Genomic DNA, 25,162 nt, shown 5'->3' with positions numbered 1-25,162 from the left:
TACAGTTTAATTTGAGGATAACCAAAATTTTTAACTTATAGCTTTTTCTCTCTGAACCTTTCCTTCCACACTGAGGGTATCATTCAGTAAAAGTTGGTTGTGTTCTTCATAATGAACTTGCACATTTTTTTTACTATTCATTAATGATATCTAATTTCATAACAAGATACAGGCATAAAGATAAAAGACTTAGACTCTAAGATTGGAAAAACGTCAGCATATTCTACAAGCATGCATTCTTGGACATTTTCCTTGTAGGCTGGAGACGACACCCAGGGTCTTATGCAAGCTAAGCAAGTGCCTTCCTTTCAGCTCCGCTCCTTGCTTCTATTTACTATTAAAAAGAACATCTTATGGAAACCCAAAATGCATACAGAAGAACACATATTGGAAGTGTGGTTTCATGAATTGCCACCAAATGAATATATTGTTAGAAAATTACATCAGCACTAGCACACTGAGAGTCACTCCCCTGACTCTACTTTAACTGCCACCCTATTCTTGTCCCTATGTGTGACTGCTGTCCTTACAATGTGTAGTGCCTTTTTTGATGGTTGCAAATAATCTGTAGCTGATGTGCAGAGCAAGAATTTGCTGGGAGCTTGCTAAGCTTCAAAAAAAAAAAAAAAAAAAAAAAAAAAAAGCAAGGTTGTTGCTTCTGTCTAGCCCAGGCTGACCTGGAACTCCCTGTGTGTGTCTCAGGCTGACCTCCTGCCTCTACTGCCAAAGTCCTGGCACTAGAGACATGTGTCACCATGCCTAGCATGCTAACCCAGGATAAGAGTCAGATTTTGAAGTACTTGGCACGAGACAGGCTCCACCTCAGAGGAGCCCAGGTTTTAACAATGGCCTTGCTGAGTCTACTGCGCTACAAAATATTCTGCTTTTCACCACATAGGCAGAAAGTCAGACTCCTGTCTTCTATTTGAAAAGGGAACATGAGGGGACGGGTGGTGGTGGCACACGCCTGTAATCCTAGCACTCTGGGAGGCAGAGGCAGGCGGATTTCTGAGTTTGAGGCCAGCCTGGTCTACAGAGTGAGTTCCAGGAGAGCCAGGGCTACACAGAGAAACCCTGTCTCAAAAAAACCAAATCCAAAAAACCAAAAAAAGAAAGACAGGAAGGAAGGAAGGAAGGAAGGAAGGAAGGAAGGAAGGAAGGAAGGAAGGAAGGAAGCAGTAACACGAACCTTCTCGTGTGTCTGGTCCTGAGTTCTGGAGGGTGGGAGACAAAGCTGGGACATGCACTGCAGCAGCTGCGTGTGGAAGCAGACATACCTCAGCCTGAAAGGAGGGTGGCTGTTAAAGGAACTGCAAAGTGTCTTTTGATGTATGTGCTTTGTGTTTTAGAGAGACCCATATTCAGGAAATGCCTTCCTGCCTGGGGAGAGTTCCAGCGATGAGGAAACGCCCTTAGCAGAATTGTCCAAGGAGGAACTTTGTAACAAAATCGAAAACCTGAAAGAAAAACTAAGAAGCATCCGGAAAGAGAACAGCCGGCTTCGACAGTCCTTGGTCATGCTGCAAGGTAAACCTCAAAGGGGTTGGCATTTTAGACAAAAGGGACAAAATGTGACTAGTGTAAAATATTGTATAATTGCAGACCAACAGTTAAAAATGGAAAAGAAAATCACTTCCCAAGAGAGCTCAAAATTACACTTAAGAAATCAGTGGATAGCTAAATTTAAATATGGACATATCTTGTTGTTGCAGAGACAATTTAGATTGTCTTGCAATGTCCCAAATATTATATTCATGTAGTAGTATTCAACAGATTACTGAACTTAGCTTATTTACATGCTGGGCCTCAGAGGGGCAAAAAGAGTAAGGTCAAATAAACTCGCTGTGGTTTCCAGATGAACTCATCCCACCCTTCCTGCCAGGCCAACTCTAGAAACTGGAAACTGTGTGATCTGGGAAGAGCCACTGGGGTTACTGATTCCACAGGCTGCACAGGAACCTTTGTGTTGGCAACAGTAGCTTGAGAAAATGCTACCTTCCAGAAACAATGTATTATGATCATACCAACATGCATTTCCTCTTTTTAACTCCTCCTAGCCCTCCCAACATGCCTCCTGTCATAGCTAGGGTTTCCATTACTGTAACAGACACCATGACCAAGGCAGCTCTTATAAAGAACAAAATTGGGGCGGGCTTACAGGTTCTGAGGTTCGGTCCATTATCATCAAGGCAGAAAGTGTGACCGTGTCCAGGCAGGCAAATAGGAGAAAACTGGCTTCCAGGAAGCTAGGAGGAGGGTCTCAAGGCACACACCCACAGTGACACACTTCCTCCAAGGTCACACCTACTCCTACAAGGCCACACCTCGTAATAGTGCCTTTCCATGGGCCAAATATATTCAAACCACCACATCCCCATCACTTCATATTTTTCTAGGATTATAGTTTAGCACTGTGTCCTTTTTAAACTACTGATGCACGGGCAGTTACTGTATCTTCAGCACCGTGATGCGAAGCACCAAATACCCAGAACATTTTGAAAATGTGCTTCTGTGTGCAGAATTGGTACAGGTGGCATGGGAAAGGGAGTGAGGAACAGCCACCAGGAGGCGCCACAGCCATTCAGACTAGCCAGATAGCTGCTCCTCTGGGACTGTAACTATGGAAATGAAGTGGAAAGTTCCACAGAAGGCTTGGTGACCAGACAGGCTAGAGGATACATGAAGTTGGAGATTGACAGGGTAATGAGTCCTTTTGCCTAAGACATATGCCAAATTTAAGAATTCACAGATCTAAGGACACGAGCCACATGTGAGCAGAAGGGTGTTCATTCCACAACAAACCATCAGCCCTTTATTTCTTTACTTTAAAGATGGCATTTTTATTATTGTTCTTTTCTCTTAGTGATGCTTTCAGAAGACAGAATTCCCATTTTAATGTAATCAGTTCCTGAGCTTTGAATGTGTTGAAAAGCTAAGACCCAGCATTAGACTAACTTGCCAGTAGAGCATTGATTTAGGATCACACACTTTGATTTCAGTGCCTGATCTGTTGTCTAGCTATAAGACTTTGGTGGTGTCTCCATCTCTGCTCTCTCTCCCAGTTTCAACTTCCTCATCTTCAATATGTTGTTTACTTGTTACTATGGGAACTGAATGAAACAATGATAAGTTCTCTACCCAACTTCTAGCAGAAGCAGGGAAATTCAGCAAGTAACTTAGTATTGCCTTCATCTGGTTTTGTTTTTTGTTTTTGTTTTGTTGTTGTTTGTTTTTTTAATTGACAGCAGAACAAAAAAAAGAAACTCAAAAGAAAGAGAGCAAATTGTAGGGAGCTGAAAAAAAAAAACAAAACTTAACTGTTAAGAGCACTGACTGCTCTTCCAGAGAACCCAGGTTCAAGTCTCAGGATCTCCATGGCGGCTCAAAGCCATCTGTGACTCCAGTTCCAGGGGATCCAGTGCCCTCCTCTGGCCACTGTGAACACTGAGCACACATGTGGTTCACAGACATGCATGCAGGCAAACACACATACATATAAAATTTGAAAACAAATAAAAATAAACCTTTTAAGTTAATTGATTTTTCTGCCTTATTTTTCTCCTTTTATTCATGGAAAAGCTCCTTAAGTCAGGCATGGTGACACACCTGTAATCCCAACTCATAGGAAGCAGAGGCAGGAGGACCAGGAGTTCAGTGTCATCTTTGGCTATATTGAGGGGCTGTTTCAAAAACAAAACAAGAAAAAAACCACTTTTGGATTGTGGTAGTCCTATGTGCCGATTCTTGGACTAGTTCATGGCCACTGGAGGGTGCTATTCAGAAACGCTTGGCAAAGCCTTGAAGAATGTTCCCTCTGTTTCCCTGGAAGCAATGTCAGTGTTTTGGGTTTTAAATTAAGGTATTTTATTTGAGTTGAGTTGATTTTTGTGCAAGGTGAAAGATAAAAATCCAGTTTTACTGTTCTGAGGGCAGAATCCAGTTTTTCCAGCACCATTTGTTGAATTATTTTTGTTATTCAAGATCTTTTCTAGTCCCTTATGAATACTTGTATTGTGTTCCCCTAGATCCATGAATTATGATATTTGAATTTAAATAGGTATTGCATTAAATCAGTAGGCTAATTTTGGTATATAGCCATTTTCTAAAATTATTTCTACCAGTCCAGGGATGTGGAAGGTCTTTCCAGTGCTTTATTTTTTGGAGTGATTCTGAAAAAGATATTTTTCCTAATTTCTTTTTGTTGGAGGTCGTTATTAGTATACAGTGGGAACGCATGAAGAGAAAAAGTTTCTGTACAGCCAATAAACTGTAACAGAGCAAAGAGACAGCCCATGGGATAGCAGAAAACCTTTTCCAGCTGTACTTCAGATGGAGGGATAATAAACAAAATTCACAAAACACAGCAAAAGTAAACACCAAGGAAACAACCTGCCAGTCTTCAAATTACCTGATGAGGTGAACACCGTTCTCAAAAGAAACACAAATGGCCAGGAACCAATTTTTTAAAGTGTTTAGCCATCCTTACTTATGAGAGAAATGCAAATTGAAACAACTTTGAGATGTCGTCTCAACTTCAATCAGATGCTGTTACTAAGAAATCGGACAACAAATGCTGGAGAGGGCGAGGGAAGAAGGATTCTTTATTCACAGCACCGAGAGTTGGGACCAGTGCAGACATTATGGAAGTCAGCTTGGGGGCTCCTGGGGGGGGTGGAATTAAAAACAGAACTATCTTATGACCCAGCTATTTACTCCTGGGTGTAGATGCAGAGGACTCTCCATCCTACCTTGGCTATGAGCCACACCCATGCTTACTGCTTCTCTGTTTGCGATAGGAAGGAAACAGAAGCAGCCTGGGTGTCCGCTAGCAGAACTGACAACGAGGACCTTCTTTTTATCCCTCTAATGATCAGAGTACGAGGAGTTAGATGTGATGTTAGTGAACACATTTGCTGCAATGACCAGCTTAGAAGGCCTGGGAGGGTTTCACGACCTGGCACTCTTCTGCTTTTCCTTCTCTTTCAAGACTTTGTCAAAGGATTTTATTATTAACGGTGTTACTTAAATTTTGTTAATTTTATTGCTATAACTAAGATAAAATATGGGATTTTTATAAAAGGAAGAAACAGAAAAAGGAGGAAGAGAGAAAGAGACAGAGAGACAAAGAGAGAGAGGCAGGCCTTTTAAAAGGCATGTGTGTAATGTGTGTATGTATGTGTACCGGCTCTAGTTTCCCATTTGGTATTGTTTCTGGGTCCCATCTGAATCAATTTCCTCTAATTCCACCAGGATTACTCTCCTCTGATCTCTCCTCCACACACTAGTGCTGAGTGTATCAGGTACAAGATGCCACCGACTGAAAGTACAAGAAACAAGAAAAGTATTTTCTCACAGTTCTGGAAACTAGAATTCCAGAGTCAGGCTGTCAACAGAGGCGCTGAAGGCTTTCTCTTAGCTTCTAGGGGTCGGGGGAAGGGGGAGGGGTGTCATGACTTGAAGTGGCTGTCCAATGTCAGTCTCCACGTAGTATTCACTCTCTGCCTAATCACTGGGTGTTAAAATCCATCGTGAACTTTGATGCTCAGATTTCTGTCTGCAGTTAGACTTTCCTTACTGGGAGAAACTCCATTTAAGGGAGGAAAGATTTATTGTGCTTATGGATTTGGAGGTGTCAGTGCAGGGTTGGCAGGCTCCATTGTTTTGGGTTCTAGGCAAGATAACAACCCTTGAGCAAACAGGTCAAGGTGTGTTAGAGTTGCTCACATTATAGCATTCAGAAAGAGCAAAGAAGAAAAAGATAAAAGAAAAAGACATCTTTGCATGGCCCACCCGTGGCCCCACCCACTGTCCACCACCTCCCACTAAGGTCCCATGAACCCTCAAGGAGTAAATCTATGAGTGACATTAGCAACCTTGAGACTCAATCACTTCTCAAAAGTCCCAGGTCTGAAAAATTCTGCCTGTGATGGTTTGTGAATTCTTGGCCCAAGGAGTGGCACTATTTGGAGATGTGACCTTGTTGGAGTAGGGGTGTCACTGTGGGTGTGGGCTTTAAGACCTTCATTCTAGCTGCTTGGAAGTCAGTATTCTGCTAGCAGCCTTCAGATGAAGATGTAGAACTCTCAGTTCCTCCTGCACCATGCCTGCCTAGATACTGCCCTGCTCCCACCTTGATGATAATGGACTGAACCCCTGAACTTGTGAGCCAGCCCCAATTAAATGTTGTCCTTATAAGAGTTGCCTTGGTCATGGTGTCTGTTCACAGCAGTAAAACCCTGACTGAGACAGTGCCATAGGGACTATGCCTTCAATACAGGCGCATTGTGGAGATACTTTATATCCAAACAACAACAGGTGCCAAGACCTCTGGAACTCATTGTTTAGCTGCAAACTGGAAAGCTTGTAGCCAACACTAATATTACTGAAGCCTCATTCCTGACCCCCTTCCTGTCTCTGTTCCCTATCTTGGTTCCAATATTGAAGCCAAAGAATCTATAATGTTATCTATCCTCTGTTTTGATACTGCTTCCGATTTTAACCTTCGAATAGTTCTAGAGCTCAATCTCTCTTCCCACAACCACTGCTGATACGCTTTAATTTTTTTTAATTATCATTTTATGTGTAACGGTGTTTTGCCTCCATGTCTGTCTGTGTACCATATGTGCACAGTGCCTGCAGAAGCCAGAAGAGGAAATCAGATCCTCCAAACTAGAGCTACAGGCAGTTGTGAGCCACCACGCATGTGCTTGGAATCAAACCCAGGTCCTCCGGAAGAGCAGCCAGTGCTCTTAACCACTGTGCCATCTCTTCGGCACATTCCACATCTCTTTTCTGAGCGGCCATTACCTCTCCCACAGATTCTTATGACTGCCTCCTGGTAAGTTCCTGCCGGCATCCTTCCTCTTAATCACTGCGGCTCATGTCACTCCTCAACTTACCTGCCTTTGTACCCCATGAGTGAATTCCTACTCATCTACAGAGAAATGAAATTCTTTCTATTTTTGAGAGATCTGTGTACTTTCCTCCTCTTCATTCTCTGGCCTTTTTTCTATGCTCTCTTTGGTGTGATCCAGCCACTGGTCCACCAGCTTTCCCTCTAAGTAATCAGCTAATCTTCATCAGCTTTGTTCTCCCCATTCTGCTCAGAATCTTCTTCCTGGTCCGTCTCTGGATTGAACCTTCATTTACTTGAGGTCTTACTCTGAAATCACCTTTTCTTAGACTCCTTATGTCTCTCTTTCCCCTTTGGTGTTTATGCATTCGTTCTGTTTCTTATGTGTTAAATACTGTCGGTTCGTCTCTTCCTGCCGCGCCAGATCTATGCGAACCAGAATGTAACAGTAGAAACAAAGTAGCAACATTGTCTGTCGGGTGGGCAGCTGGAGAGTCAGGAGCTGCCTAAGCCTGGCTCCTTCCTGCAATGTTGTATCTCAACACTGTTCTAAGAACCTAAAACAGTCTGCTGCAAAACAGAGGTCCCTGCCGTCATGAACCAGTGTTCACGTGTAAGCGTATTTATTTGTCTCTGTGGAAGGAGAGCAGGGACACAATGAAAAGAAACATACTATAACAAATTATTTAATATTTTAGATGTTTATTTTAGATGGTGTTAAAGCCAATGGAAAAAATTAATGATAAAGATTGGGACTTATGGGAGGGGAATATTTACAATTTTAAATAGCATGATCATAACTGACCTCCTTGTGAAGCTATGCTTGGGAACTAGAAAGACCAGAAGATTCCAATTTCATACCCAGTCCTCTTAGAGTGCAGATACAGAGCAGCCTCAAATAGCGTTGTGGGTTGAAAGCTTCATGTGTGCCTGATACTGCTTCTGAGACTCGATTGAATTGGGAACACCAACTTCATCAATATATTCTTCCACTGGTGAATTCGTGCTGAACAGGCTAGGTACAGCTAGTTTTATGTCTGCTCAGCACAAGCTAGAATCATTTGGGAAGAAGAAAACTCTATTGAGAACATGAACCCCACCCAATTGGCCTGTGGGCAAGCCTGTGGGGCATTCTCTTGCTTGGCCCTTTGTAGGTGGTACCACACCTAGTCAGCAGGTCCTGGATAGCATTAAAAATGGGATGAGTAAGTCAAGGAGAGGAAGCCCATAAGCAGCATTCCTCCATAACCCCTGCTCCAGTTCCGGTCCTGGCTTCCCTTTATGATAGATTTATAAGCTGTAATGTAAAATAAGCCCTTCTCTCTAGGGGTGTAAAATAAGCCCTTCTCTCTACCGGTTACTTTCTCTCAGTGATGTTTTATTATAGCAGTAGAAACCCTAACTGAAGCTGGGCATGGTGGGGCACGCCTATAATCCCATTACTTGGGAGACTGAGGCTGGCAGATTTCTGAGTTCAAGGCCAGCCTGTCTACAGAGTGAGCTCCAGGACAGCCAAGGCTACACAGAGAAATTCTATCGTGGAAAACCAAAGAAAAAGAAAAAGAAAAAAAAAAAGGAAACCTTAACTGAGACAGACTTTTAGTGGGTGAGGCCTGGGTGAAGCACAGTGGACACTGAGGCTGTGCCTTTGAGGGTGTATGTGTGTCCTGGTCCCTGCTGCTCTCTCTGCTGCCTGGCTGCCTTGAGAGAAGCAGCCTTTTCCCCCCACTGTACCTGCCTGCCATCAACATTTCTGACTTGGCCTAAAAGCAACAGAGCCAGCTGACTATGTGTGGAGACCTCTGAAACAGTGAGCTGAGACAAGTCTGCTTTTATTTTGTTTTGCTTTTTGTTTTTTGAGACAGGGTTTCTCTGTGTAGCCCTGGTTGTCCTGGAACTCACTCTGTAGACCAGGATGACCTTGACCTCAGAAATCCACCTGCCTTTGCCTCCCAAGTGCTGGGATTAAAGGCATGCCTACCACTGCCTGGCAAATCTGCCCTCTTTTTAAGCTGCTTTAGAAGTTTTCTTAGGGGGTCAAAGATTTAACTCACTCCCTAATAAGAGACTATTGTAGATGCAGTAAGTTTCCCAGCTACTCTTTAGACTTAGCATCAGAGCTGTTTGTTGACGGGATATATAGATTGATATGGATATAGATATATGCCATTGTGGAAGAGCAAGTGTGAGAGTGGGGTGTGTATGTGTGTGTGTGTGTGTGTGTGTGTGTGTGTGTGTGAAACACACCAAGCATACCTGTCCAACACAAGCAGCAAACAAGTGCAATGTACAAGGAAGTATGTGGTATTCAATCTGTAGAGTGACTGCAGAGCCAGGAAACAGAATCCACCCAAAGCTCACATTTTCTAACAAAAGAGATTCCAGTAAAGACTCATAAATTACACTTTTGCTCAGCACTTAGCTATCTCAGAAAGCTTAGCTTAAACATGTTTTAATCTCCCTCCCACCTTAAAATGCTACCAAAAGTGAATTTAAAATAGACAGAAGCAGAAGGATGAGGAAAACTCTAGAGAGGATCACACATAAACGATGCCGACATAATCGTAGGAGCTGACGTGCAGGTGACACATGCTGACTGACTTGACCTGGGCAGGTGGAGATGCTCAACACTGCGGCTGAGCCTGTGGAGAGCCACAAAGGACAGCAGTGGGCAGATGAAAGTGGAAAGAGCTGAAACCATGCCGACAAATTGATGAAAGCTGTAGGGATTGTACTCATGAAAAGCTAGTGGCGTGAGAACCAGAAGAAAATCCTACACAAAGACTCATCCAGACTACAGATTCTTAAGTACACCATCATTTCTGGAACACATCGGAAGCCAGGGGTTTTCTTGCGAGAAGCTGAATCAAAGCAATGGATCCGGGGACTTCAGGCACATCTAAGAAAAAGAGCACAGGCTGGAGAGATGGCTCAGTGGTTAAGAGCACCAATTGCTCTTCCGAAGGTCCCAAGTTCAAATCCCAGCAACCACATGGTGGCTCACAACCATCCATAATGAGATCTGATACCCTCTTCTGGGGTGTCTAAAGACAGCTACAGTGTACTTACATATAATAAATAAATAAATCTTCAAAAAAAGAGTATATGGTTACTTGAGAAACTATTCTAACAGGCTAATGAGATGGCCCAGAGGATAATAAATTCACTCGACACCAAACCCTGTAACCTGAGTTCGATCCTCAGAAAGACATGGTAGAAGGAGAGAACTGACTGATACAAGGTCTTCCTCTGGCCTTCGGCACATGTATACACACAAACACATATGCGTGCACGTAGGAAATAGAATGCATAAAATGTAAAAAGAAAATAATACCTGAAAATCTTCTGGCATGGGAAAGAGGAAATGAAAACAATGCAGGTGTTAAAAGAACTCCCCACTAAGGAAAGATTCTGCATCTGTGAAACAAGAACAGAGTAATTCTAAAAAGGAATATTGAAAGAACCAGAATTTAGAGCACCAGCAGACTATCTGGAAGTAAAAGTTAAGAAAATTTTATGGATATTAGAGCAAGAAGACAAATAAAAGGAAAATAAACATTATTAAATATAGAATTAGTCTTAACACCCAAACAAGAAACCCAAAAAATAGAAGAATACATAAAATCTCAACAATACTTGCTACATACGTTCCACTTTAGCCAAAAGTAGAATGTGCTTCCCCCAAATGAGACAGTAATCCCAGAAACAGAAAAGGAAGATATGGTGTCCAGAGAACTGTGATTGATTGCTTTTGCTGTCACTCTGACAAAACATGTGATATAAGCAGCTTAAAAAAGGAAGGAGAGATTTCCTTTGGCTCATCGTGTGAGAGGGTTAAGTTTGTGGGCGTCTGGTTCTGTTTGGGGGCCTAGAGTGAGGGAGGACATTGGGCGGGGAAGTGGTTGATGTCAGAGTAGATGAGAAGCAGAGAAATCGAGCCAGGAACCGGGGACCAGGTATAATGTTCAAGGCATGTGCTGTGGGGACCTTCCTCCAGCTAGGCCCACATCCTAAAGTTTCCACAGCCAGCTGGAGTCCAGCCACTCAACAAATGAACCTTCAGTGATGTTTCATAGAAAAGCCAGCACATACCTCATCTGTCTTCATGACACTTAGACATTTCGACAGTTTCATTTCTTTGGGTCTACAAGTTGGCCCCCAGAATGGCAACCTTGCCCAGACTTGACACCAGCAACCAATCTGAGAATGTTTCCCATACCACCCCTGCCTTTGATAATTCGATAGGAAGAAACAAAACTCAAGGAAATCACTGAAACCCATTATAGTCACAGTCGCATTTGGGTAGGGGAAGGATGGAAGGGAGAATACAAAGTAGAAGGCAGAGTCTAGGCTATCAGATATAAAGCCATTATGATGCATACTTTGTCCCACCAACATTGTGACCGTACGTAGAAAATTGACCCTTCGGAGGCTCCCCAGGGCTCTGGTGGCCAATGACTTCCTAAGGCTTCATTACTTGATTGCCCGTGTGTTTGAACACTGACATTAGTGGGAATTCTGTCTGTGTCTAACCTTACTTCAGACTATTGGGTCTGGCAGGCTCAACTCCTAGCAACCTCATAGCACAAACGCCTAGGTGTGTGAATCCTAAGGATTCACCACTTTTAGTGCACACCCCTGTTGCTTTAGGCAAATCCAAGGGTTTACCTTGCTCCTGTTCAGGACAAAATTGCTGATTGATTAACCAACAGCACACGGGGAGTGCTTAACATACTTCCTGAAAGAGTGAGCAACGAGGTTTTGTTTTTAATTATTATTAAATTTTCCTGCTAACAAGACACACATGTCCTGATTTGAATACATCATCAGTTATTGTAAAGATTATAGTTCAATAATATACATGATAAAGGTAACTCAGCCGGGCAGTGGTGGCACACGCTTGTAAATCCAGCACTCTGAGAGGCAGAGGCAGGCAGATTTCTGAGTTCGAGGCCAGCCTGGTCTACAGAGTGAGTTCCAGGACAGCCAGGGCTACACAGAGAAACCCTGTCTCGAAAAAAACAAATAACTCCCCACAAAGGAGCTTCCCACTGTAACAAACAGACAGCACTCTCAACCACTGAGTGAGGAATTAGGCAGAGTCCAGCTCCAACACCAAGCTATTTTTCCTTAGAAAACAAACAAGCTATAGCAAAAAAGACTAGTTTACAGGGTCCCATGAAACTTTGAATTTGTGACTTTCCAATAACAAAGAAACAGAGTAATTCAGTTGATCTCCAAAACTCGTCTTTAATATGTAACAGCATATTGAGTCGTAGCAGTACAGATTTATTAATTTGATGAATAATTTGGCATGCTGGCTAAACAATCACAAACCTTATTTCGATCCATGGTTAATTGTATTGTGGCACTTACACTGGCCTAAGGTGGGTTCCTAGGAGGTGGCTGATAACGATATGTCACTACACAAGAGCTTCCATGTTCTCAAAACATAGTCCTAGCAATTGGAGAAGAACCAACTTTTGAAACATTGTTTTTAGTTCAAAGTAAGGTATAGATATCCAAATGTAACCAGTGTTTCAAAACTCATTATCAAGGAGATTATTACAAGAAGGAAAGTGTTCTAGATGCCTTTGCAGCACACACTCACGCATGCTAGTGCACACGAATGAGAGAGAGAGAGAAAGAACGTGTGCGTGCGCGCCCACACACACAAATGCTGTGCTCCTAAAGTGTTTGTAAACCACTCCTTTTCTGTTGCCGTTCCAGTGTTACCGCAGGCAGTCACCCAGTTTGAAGAGCTTGTTGGGATGGCAGAGACCCTCCTTAAGAGTGGGGGAGCCCCGACCACACCAGCGTCTACTCTCTGGAGAGCAACCAACAACTCCTCCCCAGACTCGTTTGCTTCTCTGTGCAGTAATTCCAGCTCTTCTTCCGGCTCCCCCAGTTCCGTGAAGGCTGAGGAAGAGCAGCATGCTGGTGAGAAGCAGGTGGGTTGGAATATCTTCCCTCTGGCTCTCTGGAAATGGCCGGACACAGAAACTAAAAGAGGGGCGAGGCAGTGGGGTGCCACACCAGATAAAGTCAGACGGATTTAGGTCCGTACCTTTAGAATCCTATCAGGAGGAATCATCTTATTTTAACGAGGAAAGTTAATATTTGCCGGGCGGTGGTGGCCCAGGCCTTTAATCCCAGCACTTGGGAAGCTGAGGCAGACGGATTTCTGAGTTCTAGGCCAGCCTGGTCTACAGAGTGAGTTCCAGGAACATCTAGGGTTACACAGGGAAATGCTGTCTCCAACAAAACAAAACAAAACAAAAAAAGAAATGAAAAGAAAGAAAGTTAATATTTGTGAAACAGATGCCAAGTTTAGAAAACTAAAAACAAATAAATCAGGGAAATGCAGCTTTTGAACTATAAAATTCTTATACTGATTATAGAAGTAGGACTTATGCATTTAAGTCTTTGTGTCACCAAGAGATATGGACACAACCGTTTGGTTTTCCCTGTTCCTCTGAATCAAAAAGACAGAAATTAAGAAGTGTTAAAAAAAAAAAAAAGTTAAAACCTAAAAAAATGGCTCTCCTCTCCTGAGGTGGTAATGAAGAACCGATCTGAGTGTGTATGTGTCTGTGTGTGTGTATGTGTGTGTGTGTGTGTGTGATTTCTGAGTATCCGAAGAATTAGATGTCACGTGATACAAATTTACTATCTCAGAATCCTGAAGTCCAGAATCCAATAGAGTCCACTGGCATGAGCCCAGTGTAGGAACAGGGGCATTCTTTATGGGAGATTCTAAAAAGGAGTCTGTTTCCTGCTCACGGCTTGGGTCACTAATGTAGAATTTGGTTTCTAGTGGTCATAGAAATGAATTTCCAGTTTCTTTTCTGGCTACTTTTAGAAGTCACCTCCACTTCTAAAAACCTCATGCTTGGCTTAGGGCTATCTCACCCCTACGCCCCGTGTCACATCTTTCCTCCTATTTTGCTCTCTTGGTGGCGGTGGTGGTTTTTTAGACCTTCCCATCCAAGTTCCTCATTGGCTTTAGCACTCATTGAGTATGCTGGCGGATCCAGACCTCCCCTGTCAAAGTGCTTAACTTTAAAACACATTTATAAATCCCCAGTGGAGTAATGTTGTATCCACAGGAACCGGAGGTTTAGAGGGTACATCTTTTGAGGGCCATGGTTCTCCCAAACACTAAATGTGAACCTTAAGGCATCACATTTAGAGGAGCTATTAAATTTGTATATATTTGATGCAAAAACCTCATAAAGACTGACAGACATCTCAAACATTATGATTTCCTCTAACTGAGATGTAAAATATATATTAAAGATACAAAATACCTTAAAGAGTAAATACTACCTTAAGGAATAATATCACCTTAAAGAGTATTGCTGTTTGTGGTGTGTCTTAAATAGCGTTTTTTTTTTTTTTTAATTTCTCCAGGTATTCTCTCTTTTTCTAATTTCAGTTATCATTTCTTATTTTGTAGTTCACGATTGAGAGATGGCAGATTGCCCGTTGTAATAAGAGCAAGCCTCAGAAATTTATTAATGATTTAATGCAAGTACTTTACACAAATGAATACATGGCCACGCACAGTCTGACTGGGGCAAAATCCTCTACTTCAAGGGACAAGGTTGTAAAGCCAGCTATGAATCAGAATGAAGTTCAAGAAATCATAGGTGAGCATTGGATTCCACTGTATTTTCACAGGAACCTGAAATGATGTTACCATTCACAGTTGGGTCATTAATATTTTTAGTCCTTTTGTTTTGTTTTCAGATTTTTTATATGAAAAAATTAGAATCATCTAATATTGTTGTTAATTAGAAAAAGATAAGAAAACTGAAATCTGGGGATGGGGGTTCATACATATAATCTCAACGCTTCAGCGAGGGAGGAGGGAGCGTCGGGAGATCACGGTCATTCGAGGCGCCAGAGCAGTCAGCAGCCAGCCTAGGCTGCATAAGACTTCATCTCAGAAAGAGAAAAAAATGGACACTGAGCTAAAAGTAAAGTGTCCATGGAGAACTTGGGACTGATAAACGCAAAGCTTCAGAAAATAACAATGTCACTGTTTTAAAATGTCAGTAACAATTTGTATCACTTTCTCTTTCTTAGTTATTCCCCTTGTGTTTTGTGTGTAGAAAGAGATCCTTTTAACCATGTAGTTTTAAAATTAGTGATTCCCCTTTAAAATGATCTGCCTTTCCAAATTTTTGTTTTGTTTCGTGCAAATATCCAAACCAAAAAAAAAAAAAAAAAGTTAGTTACTCTGACCAAGTTCTTTACTTACTGTTTCTTAATAAGTGATTGGTTTGTTTTTGTTTTGACTGATATTATTGAAAGTTTGTAGCAAAACAAAACAAAACAAACGGTGGCCTTCACAGCCAGCAGAGGAGTTAAAGCTGCCCAATGCTGCAGAGCGACTGACATACACAATGATTTGTGGGTAGTGTCGCCCTTCTGTGAGCTTCAGCTGTGCTTTGGAAACATGACCATGATCATCTGCTTAAATATGTCGTGACAGTCTGGGCTCCATTTGTAAAATGGAGACAGAGCTGTGGTTCTGCCTCTGTTCATGGGATGGAAGCGGTGATGTGGCCTTGTGTGTGCCGCTGTGATCTCTTACAGGGGTAACGAAGCAGGTGTTCCCCAGCGCGGATGACGTCTCGATTAGACGGATGATAGGGCAGAAGTTGAACAACTGCACAAAGAAACCAAACGCTGCGAGCAAAGCTCCCAACTCTCAGGATATCAAGTAGACCCTGATGGTGCGTCTTTCAAGTCTTTCAAGCCCTCACCCTCTTCCATACGTTGACAAACTCTATTCTGCTCTATCTGCCAACTGGCATTTCCCAGATACTCACCTCAGAGACACTAGTATCCTCTAAGATGTGTAAATTTGGGAAGCTTTTGAGTTCTACCAGATCCCATCACAGTATCTGAGAGGATCAGTTAGGAAAAGAGATGCCTTCCTGACAGAAGAAAGTAAGAGAAAGTGATCAAGATACCCCAGTCTCCTCCAAAGGCTATCTCAATAACCAGAAGAACCTTATTAGGCCCAAACTCCCAGAATTCCTAACGTCTCCCCAAAAGCACTGAGCCGGAGACAAGGCATTTAACACATGTAACTTGTGGGGCACATGTAAATTTTTTCTGCCAGGAAGGTATCTCTTTCCCTGACTGAACCTCTCGGATACTGAAATGGGTACTTATACATCTTAAAATCAGTTGTGATAATTTAATAAGGTTTTTTTTTCCCCCAAAAGTCAGGCATTGCCAACATGAGGTGAAATTTTGGCCATTTCAGTTTTGCAGTGAATCTCTCTGCCATAATTTATATTCAGTGGGCCCTCGAAGGCCCATGCATTAAGTCCTTTGTACAAACACGCTTGTTGAATTAGCCACAGCATGATCCACTACAACACTTCTGTAATTTCCTCTTCTGGGTCATTTATCTTACAGAATCTTTGTGTGTGTGTGTGTGTGTGTGTGTGTGTGTGTGTGTGTTTTGGATTTGGGTTTTATGTATGTCTGTTTTCATATGAAGTTTAAAATTATTTTTAAATTTGCATGAAGTATAGAATTGGAATTTTGATGGGGATTGCATTGAATCTGTATATTGCTTTTCATAGGATGACCACTTTCACACTATGAATCATGATTCTATGAGCACAGGTCTTTCCATCTCTATTATCTTTGTCAATTTCATTCTTCAGTGTCTTTTAATACTTTAGTATTACAAGACTTTAACTTCCTTGATCAGATTTGTTCCAAGATTTTTTCTGAGGCAATTATTTATGGATTGTTTGCATGATTTATTTCTCAGAGTTTTTGTTGTTGTTGTTGTTTTTGGATTTGGTTTTTTCAAGACAGGGTTTCTCTGTATAACCCTGGCTGTCCTGGAACTCACTCTGTAGACCAGACTGGCCTCGAACTCAGAAATCGCCTGCCTCTGCCTCCCAGAGTGTTGGGATTACAGGTGTGCACCACCACCACCTGGCTAACTTACAGAATCTTAAAGGCAGACCTTAGCCCTGCCTTCCCTCACACCCTGACACCCAAAGTGTTCTTCAGGGAAATGACTATGATGGCTGTTCTTGGTTGTCAAATTGACTACATCTGGAATTAACTAAAGCCCAAGCAGCTGGCTACACCTGCAAGGGATTTTTTTTTTTTCTTATTGAATCATGTGAGGTGGGAAGACCTACTTTTAAGCTGGGCCACAGGTGCTGGTGGCAGCCTATATAAAGGACATGGAAGAAGCTCACTCCCGATGGCAAACTCATTTCTTCTCTGGCATTGGAGCCTGCTTCTTTAGGATTCTGATGTAGGCTAAAGACCAGCTGAGACATCCACTCTCATGCATGGAACAAATACTGGATTCTTGGACGTTGTGTTGGTGGACAGCCACTGTTGGACTAATGAATCATTTATATATGTCTATGTCTATGTACATATATAAAACACTATATCACATACATATAACTATGTCATACACACACACACATACACACACACACACACACATATACACACATATATATATGAATCTTGTGCACATATGCATTCTTGTCAACAGAGGTTCAGAAGCCTGTAATTCCTAGGTACTCATAACCCTGACATCTGCTGTGTGGCTATTCCTGGCTCCCAGCACAGAGCGCAGGTTGTCATTGGTTGATGACCAGATGATAATGGCTGACAGGACAGCTACTTTCCATCTACTTTCCTTTCTTTGAGAGGAAGAGCTCAATTCCCTCTTCCTTTCTGAAGAACGCCTTAGTTCTTCTCATCCCACAGCTGCCCTCTAGTGGCCTGCCTGTGCGTGGGTAAGAGCTCACAGATGCCAGCCCTTGATGGCCATTGCCTGGTTCGCATCTCTTTCTCACAGGAACTAAAGAAATTTTGATTTATAAGGATTGCAGAGTCTTAGGTTATCGCCTCTGGACCATCGTGCTAAAGACCTAAGAGCCTTCCTCTGACATTCTCAAAGCTGTCTGTCTCTAACAGAATACTTCCTATGCTTATATTATAACAAACGATTTCATACAGTATTTAGACAGAGGGTCAACGGGTCTTTTCCCCTCCTGCTCCCATCAGCAGATGTTTTGAAATGTCTGGCGATCACTTTTACACCTGGGTACCACTCCTGACATCTAGCAGACAGCAGTGCCACTGAGCAGCCTGCAATTCACAGGGAAACCTCTCTCTCAACCCTCATTACCACTGATGTAAGAAACTGTGGTCCAGTGGGATTTTATTATTTTGGAAACAGTGACCCTAAAACCTGAAGAACTCGAATGAATTGCCATGGACATATGACAAGGGAGGGACCAGCAGTGGTTCCGGGCTTTTCTTGTTGTATTAGTCCAGTTACTATAACTGTTCCAGGGTACCCACCAAAACCTCAACTACCCTGGGTGTTCAGGGTCCCAGTGTAGCCCCAAGCCTTTCTTGAGGTGAGCTGTTAAGCACAAAACGATGCCTTGGGTTGACAGGTTTCAGTTAACAAGAACAGTTAGTCAGAAGCAGAATCACAGCAGCCAAAAGTCAAGGTTAGCGCATTTACAGACGATCCAGAGCTGGGGACTTTGATGGATTGGTCTTCATTTTCATATTGGCAGGTGGCACTGTCTGTGTGCTGAGTTACACATGCTGAGTGGTGGGGGTTACTTCCATAGTGGAAGGTCCCACAGCCGAGAACACATATAAGACAGGAGGCCAGAGATCCAGGATCAGACTCTTCTCGAACAGCCTGCTATGCAATACTGAACAAAGTGGAACCTTTCCAAGAGCGATGCCCCTAGTGGCTTAACCTTCTTCCACTAATTGCACCCCACTTTATGAAGGCTCCACAACCCCAATAAAGACAGCAGTGTGGGTAGCATTGTATAACAAGCTGTAGCACAGAGCTCTCTTGACAAAACAGCCCATCATATAAATAAATAGAATTTATTTGTAGAGAAAGCAGGGGAGGAGGGAGCCTCTCAGGATATGTGTTCATTCAGTAGGAGTGGCAAGCCGGAATGCAGGCTGGCCAGGGACAGGCCAAAGAAGACCGGGTGCTGGAGTCAGAGTTGACAGCCATCTCGAGGCAGTATTTCTTCTTCCTCAGAGGACTTCAGTCTTGAAGCTTTTTCAACTGTTTGGAAAGAGGCCATCTGCACATAGTAGGGGATATTCTGCTTCATTCGAGTAACAATGTTTAAGTTTTAAAATACATTCAAGGAAGCCCCTAGGCAGAAATTTGACAGATTTAATTAGGTGTACCGGGGCTGACACATAAAATCACCCATCACGCGCAGCTCTGGATGTGGGGACAGGGTATCTGGTTGGAACGTCTGTTCTGTTGAAAGCCACTTTAGTTCATGAACCTCAACGTTTTCTGTGTTTTAAAATGTTGATTTCATAATGAGCATACAACGAAGTGAGTGTACTTGGGACATTCACATACATGCGCTGAGTTACACATGTTCTTACCTCTTCACTGCCTTCTCTTACCTTTCAGCCTAGCCCCTTCCCCACCCTGCTGTGTGCCCTTTGCCCCACAAACACTCCCCCTTCCTGCTTTAGTGACATATATCCTATTACCCTCTCTAGTTCTTCCTCCCAGATTACAGTATCCCTGTCTTTGTGTCCCGCATAAATATGCACATCTATGAATTTAAATCTGGATTCTGCATATGGAAAAAAAAACATGCACTGCCTTTTGAGTCTCTTACTTTGCGCATCATAATGATCTCTGGTTTCATTTTTTTTTCTGCCATTGCCATAAATTCAGTCTTCTCTATAGCTGAACAGAGTTTACATATGTGTCCAACATTTTATTTATCAAGTCACCTGCTGATAGACCCCTAGACTGCCTCTGTGTCATTGCATTGAACTTCGGATGCTCCTAGCTCTCAATCAGATGCATAACTGGTAAAAATCGTTTCCCATTCTGTAGCCTGCTACTTTGTCCCAGTGATAATGTCCTTTGGTATACAGAAGCCTCTCAGTCGTGAAGTCCCATTTGTCAATTGTTGTCCGTCCTTAGTGCCTGTGTTAACAATGTGCTGTTCATAAAATCTTCTGCTGTGCCAGTGAGTTCAAGACTCACTGAAAGTCCCTCACTTTCTCTTCTGTCAGGCTCAACATGTCTGGTTTTATGTTGAGGTCTTTGATCTATGTGGACTTGAGTTTTGTGCAGGGTGATAAATATGGATCTATTTGCATTCTTCTCTACACAGACATCCAGTTAGACCAGCACCATTTGATGAAGATGCTGTCTTTTACTCAGTTTGTATTTCTGGCTTTATCAAAATTAGGTATCCATAGGTGTATGGATGTATTTATGGGTCTTCAATTCTATTGATCAACATGTCTGTCTTTATGTAAATATTATGATGTTTTTATTACTATGGCTTTGTAGTGCAATTTGAGATTGGGGAAAGCTATACCTCCAACAGCCCTTTCATCATTTAGGATTGTTTTAGCTATCCTGGTGTGTGTGTGTGTGTTTCCATATGAGGCTGAAAACTGTACTTTTAAGTTCTGTGAAGAGCTGTTGGAATTTTGATGGAGACTGCATTAAATCAGGAGATTGCTTTAGGTAGGATAGCCATTTGCACAATATTGATCCCACTGATCAAGGAGCATGTAAGATCTTTCCATTTTCTGGTATCTTCTTTAATTTCTTTTTTCAATGTCTTCTTTTTTAATCATATAAGTCTTTCACTTGCTTGATTAAAGTTACCCCCCCCCCAATATTCTGCATTCTCAAGGCTATTGTGAAAGGTGTTGTTTCCCTGAGTTCATTCTCTGTCATTTTTATATAGAAAACCTACGGATTTTTCTGTGTTAACTTGGGGTGGCAGGTTTTGAAACAAGCCCTGTATGTCCTGGAACTCATCCTCTAGGCCAAGCTGGCCTTGAACTCACAGAGATCCTGCTGCCTTTGCTGAAAATGTTTGTCATCAATAGGAGTTTCCTTTTTAGGGTCTCTTATGTATACTATCATATCATCTACAAATAAAGATATTTTGATGTCTTCCCTACCTATCTGTATCCCATTGGTTTCCTTAGTAATCTTATTGGTCTAACCAAGGCTCTACTACTGTATGGAACAGGTACAGAGAGAGTGGCCAACCTTGTCTTGTTCCTGATTTTAATAGAATTGCTTTGAGTCTCTCTCCATTTAAGTTGGGCTTGATCCCATTGCCTTTATTATGCTGAGATATGGCCTTTGTATCCCTAGTTTCTCCTGGGCTTTTATCATGAATGGGTGTTGGATTTTGTCACAAGCCTTTTCTTCATCTAATGATATGCGTGTGATCTTTGGGTTTCCATCTGTCTAGCCGGTGGGTTACATTTACCAGTTTATGATGTTGAACTACTCCTACATCTCTGGGATAAGGCTTGGAAAGATCCTGGTGGATGATTTTTTTGATGTGTTCTTGAATTCTGTTTGCAAGTATTTTATGGAGAATTTCTGTGTCAGTGTTCATAAGGGAAATTGACCTGGAATTCTCTTTCTTCATTTGGGTTTTTATGTGGTTTGGGTATCAAGTATTTGTGGCATCATAAAAAGAATTGGTCACTGTTCCTTCTGTTTCAATTATTTGGAATAATTTGAGGAGTATTGGGGTTAACTCTCCTTCGAAAGTCTAATAGAATTCTGCACTAAAACCCTCTGGCCCTAGACCCTTTTTGTTTAAGAGACTTTTAATGACTGCTTCTATTTCCCTAGCGGTTTTAGATCTGTTTAAACTGATACCTGATCCCCATTTAACTATGGAGGTTATAGTGAGAAAATGATCAATTTCTTTTGGATTTTCAAATTTGGTGAAGTATAGGTTTTTAAGTATGTCCTTAAGACTCTCCAGACTTATAGCCGGGCGGTGGTGGCACCCGCCTTTAGTCCCAGCACTTGGGAGGCAGAGGCAGGTGAATTTCTGAGTTCGAGACCAGCCTGAGCCAAGGCTATACAGAGAAACCCTGTCTCAGAAAAACAAAACAAAACAAGAACAACAAAAAAGACTCTCCAGACTTCTTCGGTGCCTTTTATGTTTCCCCATCTGTCTCTAACTGTCTCTAATTTTGTTAATTTGGATATGTGTTTGTCAATTTTGTTGATTTTTCTCAAAGAACCAACTCTCTGTGTCATTGATTCTTGTCATTTTTTCCTATCATCTTGATTTCAGCACTGAGTTTTCACACTTCTTGCTGTCGACTCCTCTTGGCTGTGATCTCTTCTTTGTGTTTTGGAGCTTTCGGGTGTGCTGTTTAATTGCTAGCGTGAGAACTCTCCCGCTTTTAATGTAGACCAGACCTCTTAGAACTGCCTTCGCTGTGTTTTAATTTTTTCTTAATTTCTGACTTGGTCCATTTTTCATTCAGTTGAGAGTTGTTTAGTTTTCGTGAGGATGTAAGTTTTCTCTTGTTCTTCAGCTTTAATCCAGTAGTGGTTGGTAGGATGCAGGCTGGTATTTCAATTTTCTTGTATCCATTGAGACTTGCTTTGTGTCCAAGTATGTGGCCAATTCTGGAGTAAGTCCCAAGAGCTGCTGAGAAGGAATATTACTTTGTGTTTGGGTGAGGTATTCTGTAAGACTCTGTTAGGTGCATTTGGTTTATGGTGTCACTTAGCTTCAGCATTGCTGTTTAGCCCTTTTCTGGATGATCTGCGTACTGGTGAGCGTGGAGTATTATGTCTCTATCATTGTGTCAGGATTTAAACTGTAGTAGTGTTTCTTTTTATGAACACGGGTGCTCTGTGTTAGGTGCACAGATATTAAAGATTGCAATATTCCCTTGGCAGAGTTCTCCTTTGATGAATACGTAGCATCCTTCCCCATTGGCTCCCGTTAGTCTTGTTTTGAAGTTTTTTTTGTTACGCTAAAATGGCTACCCCAGCTTACTTCCTGCCTTCATTTACATGGAAGATCTTGTTCAAATCTTTACCCAGAGGTAATGTTTACCTTTGAAGTTTGGGTGTGTTTCTCTTGGATGAGGAAGAAAGATGAATCCTGTTTTCACATCCATTCTCCTAATGTGTCTATTTATTAGGGATTTGGGACCATTGATATTGAAAACTGTCAATGACCAATGATTGTTGATTTTTCTGTTTTTCATATAGGCTATTTTAAATTCGTTTACTTGTGCTTCAGCATGCTGGAATATTCAAGGCATGCTGTGGTGGGGTTCTGGGCTGCAGTGGAGACAGGGTCCTGGCTATAATTGATTCTGGTTTTGCACTAGAGTCTAGCCATCTGGATTTGGGATGATTATAATTCTAGGTGATGGGACCTGGTCTTGTCTATGTTGGGTGCATGTTTTGTTCCTAGGTTTCTGTTGCCCTTTCTGGTCTTAGGGCTGTGTGGTTGCTTGTGTTGCCTGATAGGGAGTGTTTCTGAGATCCTATGGGTGTGGCCTCTGGGGACTCTGATTAGAATGTGTTTCTTATATTGAGAGCTGGGTTAGAGGTAGATAAAATGGACTTGAGGTGCAGAAGTAATCAGGCCCCACCCCTAAGGACCCCCAAGGTGAGCCCCAAGGTCACCTATCCCCACCGTGGACAACACCACCCCCCAAGGAACCCTATCTATATAAAGCCTTCGTCCTGCTCATTTCTTTGCTGTTTCTTCCTGATCAGAGGCAGCCACACTCTTGTGTCTTTCCCAATAAATCGTGTGTGTGTGTGTGTGTGTGTGTGTGTGTGTGTGTGTGTTGATGTGTGGTGTGACTTTGTGGTATTCCTTGCTCCAGAGTTCCAGGATGCCTTTCCCTTCAGAGCTGTAACACCTCCATTGGGAAAAGCTCTCCTCCCAGAGCTGTAACACTTACATAGAGATGGGCTGCAAGTGTGCTGAAGGGGTCCGCTGAAGGAAAACAGAGGTTCCACCAGGGTCTGCGTAGTCCCCTGGGAATGAGGACAGAGAGGGAGGAGAACCCAGAGTCTGCAGGTAGTCTGCTGCAGGACCGGGAATTTGACTTGGGGGTTGGATATGGCGGAGAGGAAGGAGAGAAAACAACTGAAGTTGGTCTTCCTGCTTCTCTGGGAGAGGTCAGTTCCCGGGGAGTGCCTGAGGGAGCTAGAGGCTGACACTGAGAGAGAACCTGAGGGAGAAGGTCTGCATGATCTGCTAGAGTCGGGAGAGGGGGGGGAGTAGTGGGGAGGGGGACATGTGTGTGTGTGTGTGTGTGTGTGTGTGTGTATCCCACAGCAGATGGTCTGCTCCAGAGCTGTGGGTCAGACTGGGGAATTGGATTTGGAGGAGGAGAAAGGGAGGGAAGGTCTGAAGGTCACCTCTGAAGGTCACCTCCCTGCTTCCCTCTCTTCTGGGCTTTGGGGTCAGGTAAAGCAGGTTTGAGGAACTGCTAACCAATAGGCAACCAATAAACGTCACTGAAGAATGTTATATGGTGGTTGATAATTTTTTTTCAAATACTCAATTGACGTGGGGGTTCATTTTATCTTGTTTTAAAATTTAGCTAATAAAATTAATTGTTTCAAATAAAATTTGAAAATAAAAAATAAAAATAAAATAATTTAATTAATTAATAAAATAAATAAGATGAAATAAATAAAAAATTGTTTCAAATGAAAAAATATTACAAACTACTTTAACTGTTTTTTATGCTGGGATTCCCCTACATTACAAAGCAATTCATGCGACTTCCTAATAGCAATACCTCTTTCTTTTAGGACAAATCTGCACCTCTTTGAAGTTTGCTTTTCTATTTCACAGGTATCTTAAAATAAAACATGCTTGGTTTTCCATCAAGCATTGGACTTTGCTGGAGAACTTGAGGCACGTCAAGGACTGGCCGTAGTAGCCATGGCTTTCCTGTTGAAGCAACGGCTGGCAGACAATGCTGCATGCGGAGCCCGTGCTAATTAACCAGTGATGCATCAACCCAGAGAATGTCTGTCAAACGAGCATGCGATATGGTTTCTTTGAAAATATGCATCTTTCACAGCCCCGAATACTTCCCTGTAAACTAACTCAAGATAATAATCTTATTATAGCGACAAAAACATCCATCCTCCAGATCGGTCGTTGTCTTCAATGAACATTGCAAATTATTACTGTCACTGACTCCCCGTTATGTTTTTTATTTGGTGGGGAGGGGCTTTAGCAAGCTCATGTTTGGTAAAAATACAGTTGAAATAATACATGTCTACCAATACTAAAGGAATAGAAAGAGCCTAAGTGACAACAACCACGTCTAAGCAAGTAATGACGACTCAAAGTAATAGAGTTAGCCTGTGACCGAAAAATGTGAAATAGGATTATGGGGAACAAACCAAAACCATAAATGCCTTTCCCATATTCAGTTATCCCAACACACTCC

At 42.3% G+C, this 25,162-nt stretch overlaps 1 protein-coding gene across 3 annotated transcripts in view; it reads left to right on the top strand.

The window, feature by feature from the left end:
- Positions 1-24,662, top strand: part of Bend6 (BEN domain containing 6) — a 59,132-nt gene extending 34,470 nt beyond the window's left edge. For 2 of the 3 annotated variants that reach the window (XM_052192863.1, XM_052192864.1), the window contains exons 3-7: positions 1,350-1,527; positions 12,584-12,804; positions 14,313-14,505; positions 15,458-15,597; positions 24,556-24,662. In XM_052192863.1, the coding sequence (XP_052048823.1) occupies positions 1,350-1,527; positions 12,584-12,804; positions 14,313-14,505; positions 15,458-15,588 (723 nt within the window). In that variant the 3' untranslated portion in view covers positions 15,589-15,597; positions 24,556-24,662. Of the gene's footprint in view, positions 1-1,349; positions 1,528-6,630; positions 6,839-12,583; positions 12,805-14,312; positions 14,506-15,457; positions 15,598-24,555 lie in introns of those variants that run through there. The other variant, XM_052192865.1, reaches the window with a different exon arrangement.
- Positions 24,663-25,162: the final 500 nt, after the last annotated feature.

This window comes from Apodemus sylvaticus, chromosome 9, assembly GCF_947179515.1.
Source record: "Apodemus sylvaticus chromosome 9, mApoSyl1.1, whole genome shotgun sequence".
In the NCBI taxonomy this organism is placed as follows: domain Eukaryota; kingdom Metazoa; phylum Chordata; class Mammalia; order Rodentia; family Muridae; genus Apodemus; species Apodemus sylvaticus.
The sequence above is the reverse complement of the archived record's forward strand: the minus strand, read 5'-3'. Positions and strand labels throughout refer to the sequence as shown.